Below are 18,141 nucleotides of genomic sequence, written 5' to 3'. Positions count from 1 at the left end.
CGCATTAAAAGTAGTCCGGGCAAAACGTCATGCTTAGAGCTGGCAAAATTAAACGATTCCTCGAGGCGGAGAAAATTCCTTCATCAATTTTAAAAATCCAGTTACTTGAATTATTCGAGTAATCGTTTCAGGTCTAGCTGTAATATATCTGTATATATAATTTTTTTTTTTTAAAAGATGTAAATGTCGAAAAAGTTCTGAATCCCAGCTTTCATTTCGTGGTTGTTATATCAAGATGTGTTAAATAACAAAGGAAAGATAACCTTTTATTTGTAGCCACCCACTTTTCAAGTGAGCAAAAGTATTGGAACAGACATTATTAAATGAACTTAACGTGAATAACATTTTATTTTTGGTGGCATAACACCTTACTGCCAATAACTTCATGGAGCCTGTGACCGATTGACTTCACCAAGCTGTTGCATTTGTCATAAGAAATGCTGTTTCAGTCCTTTACTGCGGGTTTGTAAATATAGGGGTTTCTCCCTTCAGTCTCATCTTCAGGAGGTAATATTCATGTTCTGTTGGGTTAAGGTCCGGTGATTTTACTTGGCCAGTCCAAGACTTGCCACTTTTTCCCCCTGATGAAGTCCTCTGTTGTGTTGGCAGTGGGTCATTGTATTGTTGCTTGATAAAGCTTCCTCTGATGAGTTTGGGCGCATTTTTCTGTACATTTCCAGACAAAATGGTTTTGTAGACATGGGGTGATTGATCTTATGTAGTTGTTGCCCCCAGGTTGTGGAATAGCCTGTTCCCTGACATCTGCACCATCACTAATCTTGGCCTTTTTAAATCTAGGTTCAATACCCACTTTTTTAGACGAGCAATTTCTCCTGACTGGGGTAGCCTGGTTTTTAGGGTTTTAATGTGTTCGGATTTTATCTGTTTTATTTGTTGTAAAGGCTTTTAGCGCCATGCATTGTTTTGTGTTTCCAATTTTAATGTATGGTACTTCTCCTGACATTTATTTATCATGTATTTTGCTTTTTTGTAAAGCACTTTGGGGACCGCTCTGATTTAAATTTGTATGCTAAAGGACGCTCTGTTTAAAATGTGTTGTTACAGTGCTGGCTATTTTCCACTCCTTGCTTTCAATGGGCGAGGAAAAACAAGACACGCTGGACTTCGTGAAGGATTTCCAGGAGTATCTAAGCCAGCAGACCCAGCATGTCAACATGATATCAGGCTCCGTCAGTGGTGTCAAGGAGGCGGATGATCTACCAGCTGGTAATGTTGACACTTCTTTTATCCTGTGAGTCAAGGTTGGGATAAGTTTGAGTGAGGGAATAGCAAAGATATGCGGATAATAAATTATATTACCAATGGCTGATAGTTTTTGCCTCCATCCACAGACTGCAGCCAGAATGGAATTGATCACCCTGCCGCGGATGTGTCCTTGGTGGACAGTTCTGGCATGTTGGTGGATGGTTTCGAGAGAACCTTTGACGGCAAACTCAAGTGTCTGTACTGCAACTACGCCACCCGAGGCACAGCAAGGCTCGTTGAGCACATTCGAATGCACACAGGTATGGGTTCAGGCTTAAGTGCTTATTTACTCTGTTTACTTAGGAGATCAAGCATATTTTTAAAGAGTTCTCTTACCTTGCTAACAGTTTGGGCTGTCAACACGCAAGTGTTGGCCCAGGTGTGAGCCTACGTTTACAAAAAAAGTTTATTAAGTCAATGCAGTGGAATACGTGTTACCACCCACCAGTTCGTTTTCCTAATAGGAGAGAAACCCCACCGCTGCCACCTGTGCCCATTCGCCTCGGCCTACGAGCGCCACCTGGAGGCCCACATGCGCTCGCACACTGGCGAAAAGCCATACAAGTGCGAGCTGTGCTCCTTCCGCTGCAGCGACCGCAGCAACCTGTCGCACCACCGCCGCCGACGCCACAAACTGGTCCCCAAAAAAGATGCTCGCTCACTGTCCCACAAGAAGATGCTGAGCGTGCTGCAAAAAAAAGCTGGTTCGCTCAGTTATGGTCGGCGCCTCCTCATCGCCTCGTGCTCCTCTTCAACGGTGACACCAGGGGATGATGAGGATGACTGCTCCCGTGATCTGCCGCAGGAACTTTACAACGATGGTCCGGGTGAGGTGGAGACTCAATCCCACCGTCATTCAAACCTGATAATGGATGACCCCCTCAAACAACTCTCAGCTCTGGCGGGCCAGTGTGCCAACATTCCTTCAACGCTCCGACCCACTGTGTCCTCTGGTGACGAATCTGTGACGGACGAGAAGCCCTTCCTCATCCAGGATCCGCATGCCTCCTCACCCATAACTCCTGAACCGCATGGCCCAACCCAACTCGGGAACTCCAGCCCAGTGGGAGAACCTTGCAGCGACCACAGTGGGCGCACCAGCACCCCTAGCGTGTCCAACAGCCAGCCCGGCACGCCGGCTCAAGGCCATTCAGCCCTTCTGCAGGACCCTAACCGCTCGCTGCATCAGTGCCAGCACTGCGATATCTACTTCCCAGACAACATCCTCTACACAATCCACATGGGCTGCCATGGCTACGAGAATCCCTTCCAGTGTAACATCTGCGGCCACAAATGCAAGAACAAGTATGACTTTGCTTGCCATTTTGCTCGCGGCCAGCACAAATGAGTTTTTAGAACATTATAGGATCTTTCAATTTTTTCCAAACCCCTTGGCCTTCATGTAGCATTTTGGAAGATGAGAGCATTCACATGGATCCCTTGTCTAGGATCCATGTGATGTGTGGATCCATAGGATTTTTCAAATGTGGAAGACGATGGAAGGCCACATGTCTGAATTTTATTCGAACATGTTGGTAATAGTACATGAAAATAATGGCATAACTTGACATGGAAAACAGTAGAGAATGGAAAAATTCATTTGCAAAATTAACAAATGAAGTTAAATTATAAATATGAAAAAAAAAGTCACAATTTTATTCAAATAATATGTATATGTATGAGGCTTCCTCACTATTTTGTTAAAAGTGAAAAGAAATGTTAACATAATGCCACTTTTTCTTTACAGTGCCTGACTTTTTTTTTTTTTTTTTTTACTTTTGTGAACAAAATAGCCAACATTTATATTTTTAATTTATTTTTGCCAAAAATCCTCCTGCGTTAAAGCTGCTATAACTAGTTGGAGTACATTCCTACTGTACCAGTTAATATTGACCACAGAAGCAGTGTTTTTACTGCCCAGTCAGCTGCTGAGGTGTGAAGTGGATTTTCACGTACTGTAGTTCCCGAACACATGTAACCAGGGGCCACCACGACACCTAATTTTGTTTAGTAAGTAACCTAACACACTGTACTTTTTACTGTTGTCTCAAGTCACTTTATGAATGGTATCCCCATAGCCTTACATTAAACCTTGGTGATAATAGATTCTCAAATTGTATTCCTCAGAACTCGGTGCTTTTTGTCTTAAATATTTACTACTTATTGGATTGTAAGTAGTTGATTTGATGTTCAGTGTGAAAAAAAAATTTAAAAGAAAATGAGGATTCAAGGGAGATACGTTGATTGGTAGCAACTGTTTTTTGTTTTGTTTAAGAGACGGATGGTCATTCAGGGTTGGGCAATTTACAAGGGTTGGAATTAGAATTTTCTGGGTTGTTGAACAGATTTCACAGGTCCTACAAAAGACTGTTTCATTCATAAATTTTAGCAAGGGCGCAGGTTTGCATAGGGACGGTAGGATCAAAAATACTACCAACTTTTAAGCAACCTTATTTGTGTTATATAATGATTTCAGCTACATAGGTCATTTAGATTGTCTTCCCATATGTTTTAATTGTTGTAATTGACCCCACCATTATTAAGTGAATTATTTTCATTATGTTCAGACTTGCCTGCAGCATCTTTTCACTTGCTGAATGTGCCGGTCCATTTTTTTGCTCATTAACGCACATTTGATTGGCTGATGACTTGACCCACACACACACGCAAACATGGACATTATGGACATTATTTTTTTCAGCCAGCAGCAGCCACTGTAAAGAATGTAAAAAGACGTCAATGTTGTGGAAGTAGGGAACACACCGCTAATTTTGCTACTGAAAGTCCGCCCTGCATCAGAGTTAGCAAAACATTAAACTGTGAACTTGCTAACATAACAGTAAATTTTGAAAGCAAAGGTTTGAATTGAATAGTGTAGGCTGAACCAATACACATAAAAGTTAGTATGAGTCAATACAGATTTATTTTGCGTTGATCATTAAGAATGTCCCGTCCCCAGCAAAAAGTGTACATACAGGTTATGCCAAATCGTCCCTACCAATCTTGAGACCAAACCTACGCCCTTGAATTTTGGTATGGACTCTTCCAATTTATGCTAGTGGTGGATGTGTTGTTATGAAAAACGTTCACTCACGAGCCACACCTGGCAACGAGAAACAACCTAGGAGGACACCACATCTAAAATTTAGAGCTAAAGAATTCTTTTCGATTAAAGGTATACGCGGGGACTTTCCAATATATGAATTTAAAATTAAGACTTTGCCGGTAAAACTCTGTCTATAAAGGTTGTAAAGCAATGAAACAACAAAAATGAATAAAGTGAACATAAATTTTTTTATGGGTCAAAATTATTTTTCGAACAGAGAATGTCATTTGCTTTGCTTACCCCCCGCCCCCCCCCCCCCCCAAAAAAACAAAAAGCACCAGAAGAGGCATAATTTTTTCAAACCTAAGCTTTCAAAAGCGACAACAACTAGTGAGCAAGAACCAAGGATTGAAGATGTGGACCATGAAATGCCGGAGAGCACCGCTAAAATGGTGAGCGGAGTTTCAGTTTGCCCAACTAAAGATGTTAATTGTACAACAACAAAAACGCTCATTTTCAACGTATCATTTTAAATATTTCTGGCTGAATGGAATATTCAGTAAAAAAAAAATGCAGCATCTACCTCACCACTAGGTGAGACAGAAAAATGCGCGCGCTCACACATGCACGCACACAACTGGGAAGCCTGTATCCGAGCATACCTTGTAAGTTAATTTTATTGCCCCCCCCCTCCCCCCCACTAAAAAGCATAGGCGGAGTTTGACTTTTGGGGCGGTGGGGACAACATGTTGATGACCCCGAAATGCTGTGTAAGCAATAAAATTAACTTACAGGAATATTTATAATAAGTTGACAATGAGCGTTTTTTATTTCCCATCATTCTTGAGGGGAATTCTAAATCGGGCTGCTTGGCAATACTTTTCGCCAAGATTGTCATCCATTGAATATGGTACGTCCGCTGGTGTTGTGCCAATGTAGTTACCCCAGTCAAAAATTGTAACCCGTGGGCGGAGCCAGATGTAGATTTGTGTCTTTATTATTCAATCAAAAAAAAGTTGCTCAAAATATATATTTTCAATCAAAAAAAAGTCTCTTCAATTAAAAAAAATGTGTTTGAATGCAAAAATTTATTTGAAAATCAAAAAAATGCATGTGAAAGCTATGTTTCTTTGATTTTTTTTTTTCCTTTTGGATTTTTTTTTTTTTTTTTTTTTTTTTTTGGAAGCAACTTTTTTGATTGAAGTAATGTTGATATGTGTTTGGGCCACATTTTGGCTAGGACGTTTTTGTCTTTATTATTCAATCAAAAAATAAGTTGCTTCAAAAACTATTTTCAAAAAGAAAAATCACTTCAATGAAAAATAGAAAAAAATCATAGAAATTTTTTTTGAATGCGAAAAAATATTTGGGATTGAAAAATTTGCATTTGAACATTTGAATTTTTCATTGAAAAAGTTTGATTAAAGCAATGCTTTTTGTTTTTGGGCCATATTATGGGTAGGACATTTGTTTCTAAATCATTCAATCCCCATAAAAAGTTGCTTCAATCAAAAAAAAATATATATATATTTTCAGTCAAAGAAAAAATCATTTGAAAAATAAAATTGCCCTCCCCTATTTTTTTTTTTTTTTTTTTTGAAAATTATATGCAAAGCAAATGACTGTTTAAGGTGCTAGTCACATGATCTGTTCGACAAAATAATATTGACCCATTATGAAAATACATTTTTTTGTTAATTTTATTTTTGTTGCAGTTTTATTGCTTTACAACTTTTCTATATAGAGGAAAGTCAATTTCATGCAATAACACTTTTCGGCCAGCGGGGGGGCTGCCCCCCTTAAAATCCGCTTATGTCAAAAAGGCAAACTCCGCCTATGATTAAAGGTATAATTGCTTCAACGACCAAGATTTCACCGTTTGGCTCCAATTATTTATTGTGAAGTTGTAGTCGACGAACAAATTATATATCAGAAGAAAAAAACTGAATAACTGTTAGCTTGTGCTCAATGCCCATATTTGGCCTGATTTTTGTTGTGTGTGCACTTTATTTAAGTCTCCTCCTTTAGCTAGTTCGTCTATTGTATTGGGTATTGTTGTCTGTTACTAAGCAACGTGTGTACAGTTGTAATGTGCCTCTGCACCCAGCACCAAAAGGAGTAAATAGTCTATGATGATGTTTTATATTGCCACTGAGTTGTCGCTTCATGGGTAAATTTTATGTCAAAAGCTCATTCGCCTTTTGTTATTTTGTTTAGCTAATTCATAAGTAAAAGTGTTTTTTGAACTGAGATGACTGTCCTCTGCTGAATGAAAGTGTGAAGAAAAACACAGATTGTCTTTCCTGCAGCATTTAATCAAAGGTGAGTATGTTTCGCACTTATTCACTGCCATTGCCGGAAACAGAAATAAGCATCCATGTTGACCGGGAATGGTGGCATTGATTAATGATGTGAATAAGCAGCAAAGATGACACTAGGCAGCATCCTCTTTTACTGATCCCTTCTCCTTTTTGTCTGGATCTAGGGATGAGAAAAGACAAACATGAATAATGTCATGACTGTGCTCAAGTACCAGTGTCAGACCCGAGAGCTACACACCAATAAGTTGGATGGGACCCAGGACTAGAGTCTGGGTCTTGTGTTTCGCACCCACGTCTCTGGCCTTGCGCCTGATGCAACCGCGGCGGCACCGTGAGTTCCAGTCGTTGTCTTTACACACAATGACCTTGCACTGGATGTAAACCTGCTCGGCGTGCCGCAGGAACTGGAAAGCCTTGAAGGAGAACCTTGCGTATCTGGTGGTGCCACTGACATATGACTGGTAGGTGTTATCTATAGGACAACTGAGTGAGGAAACAGGTGATGTGACAACAAAGGCTACACATGACCAACCCAACTAAGCTTAAAGATCCACGTAACTACACTGAGATTGAATTTACTTAAATTTTAAATTTCACTGAAGGCAGAACAAAGTAAGGCTAATCAGGCACAGGGGTTCTGCTCTCGGAGTGGAGGGGAGAATTAATTGTTTGTTGAGTCAAAGGATCCGGAGCTTACCCATTGCGGACCAGGTAATAGGTTGTTGTATGGAAGTTGTTGGGGGATGGTGAGGCCAAACAGGTGTCAAGAAAGATATCCATGTAGAAGCTAATGCTACTGCTTAGATCAACCTGGACATAAATGTCCTGGTTGAGAGAAACTTTGTAAGGGAATTCGTCCACCTATTGGAGAAGAGTATTAATACTTTAATGGTCTTTGTGGCTTTGAGTTTCTCTGTAAAAACGAGAGAGGTTTTCTGCCTTGTAGAAGAAGCTGCTGCTGGTGTAGAAGTCCATTGAGGTGTTGAACATTCCTGTGCCTGTGATGCTTGTGTTGTCATGATTCTGTGCCAGGTACATGATCTGTGACTCTGAGTATTGATCCATCTGGCATACCACGTTGATTTTTAAATTGGCCTTGCGAGTGACGTCGCCGTAACTGGTGGTGAAGCCACGCACTGCGTTGGTGTAGACCACTCTGCCATTTTCAAACTGAAACGTATATTGGTTCTGTTTTTATTGCAGCCATTCACACACTTTGGTATTTGCTGTTCACCTTGCGACTGGTTCCACAACTGTAGACACGAAAATTGAAAACCACCTCCTTCATGAAAATTTGGGGTCTGCAGTTCTGGTCATTGAGGTAGATATTGTGACCGTCGTAGCCCAGCGAGTTCAGATACTTCCGTCCAATCACAATGTTCATTACATCTGAGGAGCAGTTGACTTTACCTGGTGAGAAACCATGGTGCTTCAATGGGTTATAAGATCAGTAAAAAAAAAAAAATTGTGTTTTTTCTGCATTGTTACAGAATTCAACTAGGGAACTTATGTGGGGCATGTTGTGTTCTGGGGGGAAACTATATTTTGCCGTACACGTTCCGGCTGAGTTAGCAGAGTGACGAGCGGCCGAACACAGCAACATGTTTACTCAACGGGCCATCGAGACTCACGACATTCATCTGCTTGAAATTATTCTTTGATTTTCTGCTCTTAGTTATTTTACCTGAATCTTGCGGCAGAGCGCTTGTGAACTCTGCACGAAATCCTCTGCCGACCACCGATCTGTCGCTCCGGAAGACCACAGTCATTTCGTAGGAGGTGGAGTAGAAAAAGTTGAAACTGTTGTTGTTGTTGTCATTGCACACTTTTCCCAGTAATCGTGAATTCGCAAATGGGCCATCGTGAATTGAAATGTAGTCACAACTGCAGCAGCTTTGCAATCTGGCACAAGTACAATAAATCAAGTGAAATAAACCTTGAGGATAAGTCCGTCACAAATAATTGAGACTTTACATTCATAAATAGCATCATTTGTACCATCACTGTTCAATGTCAGGTTAGATTCCAGTGATCTTGAGCTCTACTATATTTGTCACAAATAATTTATATATTCACGCACTCCAGGTATGAGAATTCCAGGAAGACTCTTTGGTTATGTGGAACTCTGAGGTGCCAAACACAGTAGGCATTGTTGTAGTAGTAATTGGGGTGCCTGGGACTGGAGAAGGCACCAGAGCCAAACATGGAATCCCCGCATGGCCCAACTGAAAATCAATGAATTTTCTTGGATTCTTTTTTGCGTTCATTTGTATATAGAAACTCATACCTGTGGATGGCATGTCAGTTGTGGAATAGCAGTACTCTGTATAAAAAAAAAAATAACACAAAGGTGAGCTTTTGTTCAGCATGATGGCATTGTTTTGGAGACATTATACTCACCGTAATAGTCATCACAACAACTGCCGTAAAACCGGCACGAACTGGAGCAGGAACAGCTTCCCATGTATCTGCCGCAGTTGAAGCGACAAGAGGGTTGAGCTGTTGGAAGAAATACAGACATTAAATCAGGAAACACCCAAATGTTTGTTTGTTTGTTTGTTTGTTTTAACTTGTCCAGTGGCCTATACTACGAACCGAGTTCAACCTCCCCAGAAGTAATCCAGTTTACCATCAGGTAACCGGAGTTGACAAAACCTGGTTGTCTAGTTTGTGGTCAATCGGTACTACGACGCTGATTATGAGGTTGATTAGTCGAACCTGTGTCAACCCAGTCAGAGTTACTGCGCGTTCACATAAAAGGGGGCGGTGACCAGAGTCAGACACTACTTGTGACGATGGCACGGGCACCTTACTTCACGGAGGAGGAATGCGCGATGATAATGCGGAATTATGAGGAATTAAAATCCACCCTCACCACGAAATCCAACACCGCTTCGGCGAGTAGAGCGCAACGGGTCTGTTGACAGCGAATTTACAGATCGTGTGAATTGTGAATGCGTCAATATGTCAGTTTACTTATGTCCATGAAAAGAAATAAAGCCTGCTGTCAGGACAATAAAATAAGATTTGGTACATTAACAGTAAGAAATAATTGTCACACGAAACAGGATGATTGTATGTTTAGTCCCCTTGACTGTACGAATACGTATGTTCTTTTTTTTAGTTTGGGCCTAAAAAATCCAGCCCGACCCGACCCGAGTCCGATCAATAAACTTGATTTGCAGGCCCGAGCCCGACAACCCCCCCCAAAAAAAAATTATGTTATATTTGTGAGGACTCAGGAGAAGGAGGAAATTCGGGGATGCCATGCGTTGTTGCGTAAATAAAAGCCCGTCTTTTGTAACGATTTTTCACAGTTAAACAAGACCGTAAGATGCATATTCAATAAACATTTATATCTTTTATATTTGTGCGTCTGTCCTATCAGTGGATTTGACATTTAATTTAATCTCCTCGAGTTGGCAGAAAAAACGCAAGTTTTCTCAATGTTTAAATAGTCTACATATTTCTATGATTATTATAAATGCATCAATTTGAAGCGTTTCCATACCCCACTCCGAATCGCACGGCATACAGTGTTCTTACGCAGATATTCAGCATCACCGATGGAATACATATATTGTCCCTGGCGAAAGAGCGCACGGACAGGCACACACAATCTGCGCGGTTGTGAGGGCCTGACTCGGCGGGTTACATTAGTGACGTCTGCCTAGATCAGTTGGCACAGGTAAAGAATTCCCTCAGCTGAAAATCTATATCTTTCATGGAGAACATCTTCCGGGTACGCCAGCGGATTCTGGCGGTCCCGAAATACCCGTGCCCTCCGGAGAGAGCCCCTCACAATCCGCACGCCAATGTCGTATGGGTCGTCCAAGTACGCTGTCATTGTCAGGAGGACACGTCCGCGGAGGAGTGCTGTTTAAATAGAGCGTGGTTAATTGGAATCCTGATGTTAAGCAAGATCTAACTCTGACACGACCAGGTTTGGCGTGTGGCGTGTGTTGCCATGGCAACACTTCTCGGTTCCAACATATCCACCTTTCGTAGTCTCGCATAGCCGCGAACTTACGTCGCACGTGATAAAGTTACTCTCGAAGTTACCCTGCTAAGCCAGAAAACCGGCTTCGTAGTATAGGCCACTGGTGCGTTCACTAGCTCATACCTGTGGTTGGCATGTGAGTTGTGGAATAGCAGTACTCTGTTTAAAAAAAAAAAAAGAACACAAACGTGAGCTTTTTTTTTAGCGTGATGGCATTGTTTTGGGGACTTTTGGGGACTCACCATAGTAGTCATCACAACAATTGCCATAAAACTGGCATGAGCTGGAGCAGGAACAGCTTCCCATGTGTCTGCCGCAGTTGTAGCGACACGAGGGTTGAGCTGTTGGAAAAACTACAAACACTAAGACGGGAAAAAGCCAAATGTTCGTTTGTTTTAAATTGTCCTGTTCAGCTGCTCGGACACACAGAACAGTAGATCGGAATGTCTTTAATGCTGGAACAGTTTAGCTATGCCATCTCAAGGGTCAATTCTTGGACCACTCTTATTTAACATCTATATGCTTCCGTTAGCTCAGATAATGGAACAGTATGACATCTCCTATCACGCCTATGCAGATGACACACAACTGTACATTTCTGTGTCCCCACATGATTATTGTCCCTTAGTCTCCCTGAGTAAATGCATTCATCAAATCAACGAATGGATGTGCCAGAATTTTCTCCAGTTAAATGTGGAGAAGACAGAGGTGATCATTTTTGGGCCAAAAAAGGAAAGGTCAAAGATAAGCAAGCAACTTAGCACAATGTCACTTACAGCTACAAATCAAGTCAGAAACCTTGGCGTAATTATTGATTCAGACCTAAAATTTGATAGCCATCTAAAGTCCGTCAATAAATCCGCTTATTACCACCTAAAAAATATAACCAGAATTAAGGGGCTTCTGACTCAACAAGACATGGAAAAACGTATGCATGCATTCCTTTTCAGCAGATTGGACTATTGCAACGGTATATTTACAGGTCTTGATAAAAAATCAGTCAGGAAGCTGCAGCTAGTACAGAATGCTGCAGCCAGAGTCCTCACAAATACAAGGAAGCTGGACCACATTACACCGGTTTTGAAATCGCTACACTGGCTTCCAGTGAGTCAAAGGATAGACTATAAAATACTACTGCTCGTCTACAAAACACTTAATGGCCTTGGACCAAAATACATGCTTGACTTGTTAGATTCCTATGAGACATCTAGACCCCTAAGGTCGTCTGGAACCGGTCTTCTGCATGTTCCAAGAACAAGAACAAAGCAGGGTGAGGCAGCATTTAGTTATTATGCTCCTCACCTCTGGAACAAGTTACCTGAACGTCTGAAGTATGCTCAAACTGTTAGCTCTTTTAAATCAGGGCTAAAAACGCTTTTGTTTAGCACTGCATATCCATAACTGGCTATATATTTCAATCTACCTGCTTTCTATTCCTCTTGTGCTTATCTACATTGCTGATTTCAATTATTAGTAGTAGTAGTAGTTTTTGTTGTATTTTTATTTGTTTTATTTTTATTTATTTATATTCTATTTGTGATTGAATGCGATCTTTTGTCTTGGTTTTTACGTTGTATTGATTTAAATGTGATTTTTATGATCTTCATGTGATGTAAAGTATTTTGAATTGCCTTGTGTTGAATTGTGCTATATAAATAAATTTGCCTTGCCTTTTGATTTTGAAATACTCCAGTTTTGGTTGTTTGTATCGAGGAGTTTATTTGAAAAATGCAGATGGACAGAAAGGCGGGAAAACAATGGGACAATTCTGTCCAGTAGTCTGCCCTAGTTGTCGGCTCTCCAAAAGAATTGTAAATGTATGCGGCGCATTAAAAAGGTGGGGGTAGGACAGGAAAATGCAGTTAAGACTGGGACACCTGGCCTGGTGAATTCACTAGCTCATACCTGTGGTTGGCATGTAAGTTGTGGAGTAGCAGTACTCTGTTTAAAAAAACAACAATCCAGATGTGAGATATTTTTTTGTGTTTGAGTGCATTCTGTTGGGGACATCATACTCACCGTAGTAGCCATGGCAACAGCCAACTTGATACTCGCATGAACTGGAGCAGGAACAGATTCCCATGTCTCTGCCGCAGTTGAAGCGACACGAGGGTAGAGCTGTTGGAAGAAATACAGATGTTAAATCAATAAACGGTCAAATGTTTTTGTGTTTGTTTGTCTGTTTTAAACCTATCCTGTTCAGTTTTGCTTGGACACGGAATGGTAGATCGCAATGCTTCATAACATTGTAATAGTTTTGCTGTGCCACAAGTGAGTTTGAAATACTCCCATTGTGGTTGTTTGTATCAAGCTGGTGATTCAAAAATGCAGCGGGACAGGAAATTGTACAGTGGGGAGAACAAGTATTTGATACACTGCCAATGGGTTTTCCCATTGGCAGTGTATCAAATACTTGTTCTCCCCACTGTATATGAGACGAAAAGTAGGGTTGAACAATATTGGAAAAAACTGATGTTGCGAATTTTGAGGGGGGGTTGCGATATATTGCGATAATAAAACTAGAACAATTTTCACCAGAAACTGTTTGGGAAGATTTTGGTTGAATCACTATGACCACATTATATTCATCAGAGATTTCCCGTTCCAATCACATGATCGGAACTCGGGCCGATGGCACCATTTTTCAGAGGATCGGAATGGGGTGAAAAGGATTTGCGGTTTTAATAAAAAAAATATACATATCTGTTTCTGTGCTTCGAGCTAGTACACCCTCTCAACCCTCCTCCTGAAAATCCGTGCGACCAAACTGTTTTCTTGTCACCAGTGCAGCTGGTGTTTGGTACTTAAAGTTAACAATGATTGACAAGTTTTATAGCTTTGATCTGGCCAGAGACGCCTCGTTAGCTCTACGATCAAAGGCACAAATATGTTAATCATCATTAAGCTTGGTACACAGTCTGGAGTGTGCTGTGGCAACTCATTCATTGTATAAGTGAGAGGCTGTTCTTTGCAGCGTGAGCGTCAAAGCAAAAAAAAAAACATTTTTTTTTTTAAGTTTCTGGTATCGAATCGGGACTCGGTATCGGCAGATTCTCAAAATCAGTTGACTTAGACTCTGGTGCAATTGCACGTCCTACAATGGGACTATTGCGCATGCGCACATTGCGATGGCGATGATCAAACGATATACTGTATTGTGCAGGCCTAACGGAAAGAAAGAAAAATCAAGGGCAATATGGATATAAAAACAATTACCGGTAATATATACAGCTATGCTACCTGACTGTAATAGAATATAAAGTAGTCATGACTTTATTTACTGAAAGGACATGCCTGGAGGCAGGGATACTACCAGCTAAGTACTGCCAGCCCACTCACACTTTGGGGAAACCTGTTGACCGGATACTATCCAGGACCCAAGGTGGCACCCAACCAGCCCTCAAGAGGGGGGCAGGGAAACCTGACTCCTGCACCCATTAGCTAACCATCTCACGACAACTCCCGTTCCCCACCACTGCCCTACTTAGCTTGGGAGCGCCAGGACCACTGGGGTCTGACACGATACTGGCCTCCAATGAGGAGGGCATAGCAGCCCATTTCCCGCAAGCATTAGTCACTCATAGACGTGCAGTCGTGGGCAGGGAAGAACGCCAGGACAGAGGTGACGAAAGCGGGGACAAAAAGAAAAGGAAAAAGAGCCATTGCGTGAATGAGAGACCAAAGTCTCCCTCCCAAGCCAGTCGACCAGACGAGAAGGATGCCAGGCCATAGGAGCCAAGCCATAGAATTTGTCGGAACCAGTCTCCCACCCGATTATTATGGTTTCCAGATCCCTAACTAACCACCACTGACCCTGAACTGACAGCCACGGTGCACTTTCCTCCGGTAGTATACGCCCTCCTCCCTCACTCTTACCTCTCCATAAGAAATGTATGTGGCACATTAAAAGTTGGTAGGATAGGCTGGACCAAAGAAATGCTAGAGCAAGACATCTGGGCTGATAGCCCCTGTAGCTCATACCTGTGGCTGGCATGTAAGTTGTGGAGTCGCAGTATTCTGTTCGAAAAATAAACAAAACAGAAGTGAGTACATTTTGTTTGAGATGGAGGTGTTTTGGACACTTTTATACTCACCGTTGTAGTCATGGCAACAGTTGTAATAATAACGGCATGAGCTAGAGCAGGAGCAGCTACCCAAATGTCTGCCACAGTTGGAGCGACACGAGAGTTGAGATGTCGGAAGAACTACAGCAGACAAATCAGCAAAGAGAAAACCCTTTTTAAAAAAAAAGCTGAATACCTTTAATGCTGGAAGTGTGAAATGTTCCCTTTGTGGTTGTTTATTTAAAAATGTAACTGGAGAAAAATGATTTAAGGGACAAAGACTCAATAAACATGGGGAATAGAGATACGCCAACTTGAATGAAAACATTATAAGTAGCATCACAAGGATCACACCTTAATATACTGAAGAGATACCCCGTGAAGGAAGATGATAGGAAGAGAGGGAACAGGAAAGAATACGGTAGGGCGGGGCATAGTTGGTGCGCACTCAATGCAATTGATGCGAATTCGGGAAACCAATATCAAAACTTATCACTGGTGTGAATTGGTGAGTTGACGTCCAAGTATGCACTTTGTCATTGTTAGTCCCAGCACAAGCAGCTAAACCTCATTCTGTCTAATAATACCTAACCCTACCCCAAGTGTACCCAGGGGAGCTAAGCCAGTGCGTGCACCTTGTGACCATCTGTGCCCCAGGGCAGTCCCCAAATCCCACCAACACACCCTGATCAACCCCTAAGTGTAGTGCAAGGAATTGGACCAACCTGTGCACCCCACCTGCCTTGGTGCGCAAATAAACCCAATGACAGATGTGCCCAATGCGGGAGTGGCCCCGGGATGACAACAGCTTGCCTAAGACAAGCGCGCGCTACCATACTCGGGGGCAAGCCAGGACACCAGTATAAGGGGAAAAACACAGGAACCAAAAAGAAAAGGGGGCTGTTGCGGGACAAGGGAGTCCAAGCATCCAGATGGGGAAGAGGCCAAGCCTTAGGATACAAACTACAGAGTATGTGAGAACCAACATAACACTCTAATGTTATGGTTGCCTGATCCCCAACTTGCAATCATTGCAATCCAGTCTTGTGTTAAATTAGAGTGCTCGTAATGGAGATCCGGGACAAGCATGGGGTGCTTCCATCTCACAGTCTGCCTTCTTTTCCCCTCCTATCGGCTCTCCAAGAGAAATTGTTAATGTACAGTGCCCTCCATAACTATTGGATTTATAATAATTATGTGTTTTTAAGCTTCTAATATTTTTTTTCCCCAAATAATACGGGACCTTAATGGAAAAAAAGAGAAAAATCCAACCTTCAATACAAGTGCATTTATTCAGTGGGGAAAAATCCCACATAAAGAAATAATTATTTGACATCAAATAATGTGTGTCACAATTATTAGTAGTACCACTGGTGTTAATACTTTGTACAACCCCCTTTTGCCAACAAAACAGCACCTAATCTTCTCCTATAATGTTTCACAAGATGGGAAAAGACAGAAAGAGGGATCTTCAGCCATTCCTCTTTGCAGAATCGCTCTAAATCATCCAGAGACCTGGGTCCTCTCCTCTGTACTCTCCTCTTCAGCTCACCCCACAGGTTTTCGATGGGGTTGAGGTCTGGGGACTGAGATGGCTATGGGAGGAGCTTGATTTTGTGTCTGGTGAACCATTTCTGTGTAGATTTGGCCATATGTTTAGGGTCATTGGCTTGCTGAAAGACCCAGTGACGACCCATCTTCAGCTTTCGGGCAGAGGGCAACAGATTTTGATTTAAAATGTCCTGGTATCTCAAAGCATTCATGATGCCATGCACTCTAACAAGGTTCCCAGGGCCTTTGGAAGCGAAACAGCCCCACAGCATCACTGACCCACCCCCATACTTCACAGTGGGTATGAGGTGCTGTCTACACGCCAACAAGTTGTTTGGGAGGCATGCACGGAGAAAACCTTTCCTCACTCAAAATCATAAACGCAAATGTCTGGACTCTGGAGTTCGCCAAGCGGTATTGGGGCTTCAACTGGGACCGTGTGCTTTGGTCAGATGAGACCAAGATTGAGCGTTTTTTGCAACAAACACTCTAAGTGGGTCTGGTGTGCCACGAAAGATGCGCATGCTGAAAAGCACCTCATACCCACTGTGAAGTATAGGGGTGGGTCATTGATGCTGTGGGGCTGTTTCGCTTCCAAAGGCCCTGGGAACCTTGTTAGGGTGTATGGCATCATGAATGCTTTGAAATACCAGGACATTTTAAATCAAAATCTGTTGCCCTCTGCCCGAAAGCTGAAGATGGGTCGTCACTGGGTCTTTCAGCAAGACAATGACCCTAAACATATGGCCAAATCTACACAGAAATGGTTCACCAGACACAAAATCAAGCTCCTCCCATGGCCATCTCAGTCCCCAGACCTCAACCCCATTGAAAACTTGTGGGGTGAGCTGAAGGGGAGAGTACAGAGGAGAGGACCCAGGTCTCTGGATGATTTACAGAGATTCTGCAAAGAGGAATGGCTGAAGATCCCTCTTTCTGTCTTTTCCCATCTTGTGAAACATTATAGGAGAAGATTAGGTGCTGTTTTGTTGGCAAAAGGGGGTTGTACAAAGTATTAACACAAGGGGTGCTAATAATTGTGACACACATTATTTGATGTCAAATAATTATTTCTTTATGTGGGATTTTTTCCCCACTGAATAAATGCACTTGTATTGAAGGTTGGATTTTTCTCTTTTTTTCCATTAAGGTCCCATATTATTTAGAATTTAAAAAATTATTAGAAGCTAAAAAACACATAATTATTATAAATCCAATAATTATGGAGGGCACTGTATGTGGTGCATTAAAGAGATGCAGGTCGGATAGAGCAGGCCGAGGAAAGGCAACAAGACTGAGACACCTAGCCTGATGTGTCCCCCAGTTAGTACCTGTTGTTGTGGCGTAGCAGTACTCTGTTAAAAAGCAATAACAACAACAACACAGATGTGAGCACTTTTTGTGTGAGAATGAGTTGTTCTAAAGATGTCATACTCACGGTAGTAGTCATGGCAACAGCGGCCATAATACTCGCATGAACTAGAGCAGGAACAACTTCCCATGTTTCTGTCGCAGTTGAAGCGACACGAGGGTTGATCTGTCGGAAGAAGTACACAAGTTAAATCAGCCAACACTATGACAACATTTCAACCAATTGGAAACAACTACTAAATTGTTTTAAAGTGCATTCTATGGTCATACTGCACTGTCCCGCAACACTCATATATCTCTATAATTTTTAGAGCCATAAATGTACCTGGAGTTGTGTAGAACATGATATCGTTGACATCACCGTCACCTGTGAATTAATGAACAAAACCAAATTAATACTGGAGATACGCCTAAAACACAACTTAATGAGAACATACAAACAATACCTTTCACTCCGCGTAGGATGGCAATCCCACAAACAACCAACAGTGTCCACATTATGATTTAGTGAGGGCACCTTCT

The 18,141-nt window shown here is 41.9% G+C and overlaps 2 protein-coding genes across 8 annotated transcripts in view; one reads left to right on the top strand and one right to left on the bottom strand.

Moving 5' to 3' along the window:
* ikzf5 (IKAROS family zinc finger 5) overlaps window positions 1-3,047 on the top strand; it is a 264,268-nt gene extending 261,221 nt beyond the window's left edge. For all 6 annotated transcript variants that reach the window (XM_057848802.1, XM_057848806.1, XM_057848805.1 and 3 more), the window contains 3 exons: window positions 1,066-1,227; window positions 1,353-1,526; window positions 1,731-3,047. In XM_057848802.1, the coding sequence (XP_057704785.1) occupies window positions 1,066-1,227; window positions 1,353-1,526; window positions 1,731-2,614 (1,220 nt within the window). In that variant the 3' untranslated portion in view covers window positions 2,615-3,047. The remainder of the gene's footprint in view (window positions 1-1,065; window positions 1,228-1,352; window positions 1,527-1,730) is intronic.
* A 3,576-nt stretch (window positions 3,048-6,623) lies between these two features.
* LOC130923116 (deleted in malignant brain tumors 1 protein-like) lies at window positions 6,624-18,141 on the bottom strand. 2 transcript variants are annotated; one of them, XM_057848608.1, is made up of 19 exons: window positions 18,066-18,141; window positions 17,945-17,986; window positions 17,687-17,785; window positions 17,580-17,603; window positions 14,728-14,838; window positions 14,615-14,650; window positions 12,653-12,751; window positions 12,539-12,574; window positions 10,876-10,974; window positions 10,757-10,792; window positions 9,034-9,132; window positions 8,921-8,956; window positions 8,714-8,858; window positions 8,318-8,535; window positions 7,868-8,043; window positions 7,573-7,803; window positions 7,331-7,494; window positions 6,872-7,116; window positions 6,624-6,793 (listed from the first exon to the last, which is right to left on the bottom strand). In XM_057848608.1, the coding sequence occupies exons 1-19, from the start codon at window positions 18,115-18,117 to the stop codon at window positions 6,747-6,749; spliced, it is 1,995 nt and encodes a 664-aa protein (XP_057704591.1). In that variant the 5' UTR covers window positions 18,118-18,141; the 3' UTR covers window positions 6,624-6,746. The 2 variants fall into 2 exon arrangements, with proteins under 2 accessions (XP_057704591.1, XP_057704592.1); XM_057848609.1 differs by lacking the exon at window positions 6,624-6,793 and having other exon boundaries at window positions 7,067-7,105.

This window comes from Corythoichthys intestinalis, chromosome 10 (genome assembly GCF_030265065.1).
Source record: "Corythoichthys intestinalis isolate RoL2023-P3 chromosome 10, ASM3026506v1, whole genome shotgun sequence".
Lineage (NCBI taxonomy): Eukaryota > Metazoa > Chordata > Actinopteri > Syngnathiformes > Syngnathidae > Corythoichthys > Corythoichthys intestinalis.
This window is presented reverse-complemented; position numbering and strand designations above follow the sequence as displayed.

Coding starts and splice junctions, on each gene's coding strand:
- LOC130923116 (XM_057848608.1), bottom strand. CDS start 18,117: ATGTGGACACTGTTGGTTGTTTGTGGGATTGCCATCCTACGCGGAGTG. Junction 12,575..12,652: donor CTGTTGCCATGGCTACTACG/GTGAGTATGATG, acceptor TTTTTTAAACAG/AGTACTGCTACTCCACAACT. Junction 8,859..8,920: donor AACTGACATGCCATCCACAG/GTATGAGTTTCT, acceptor ATTGATTTTCAG/TTGGGCCATGCGGGGATTCC.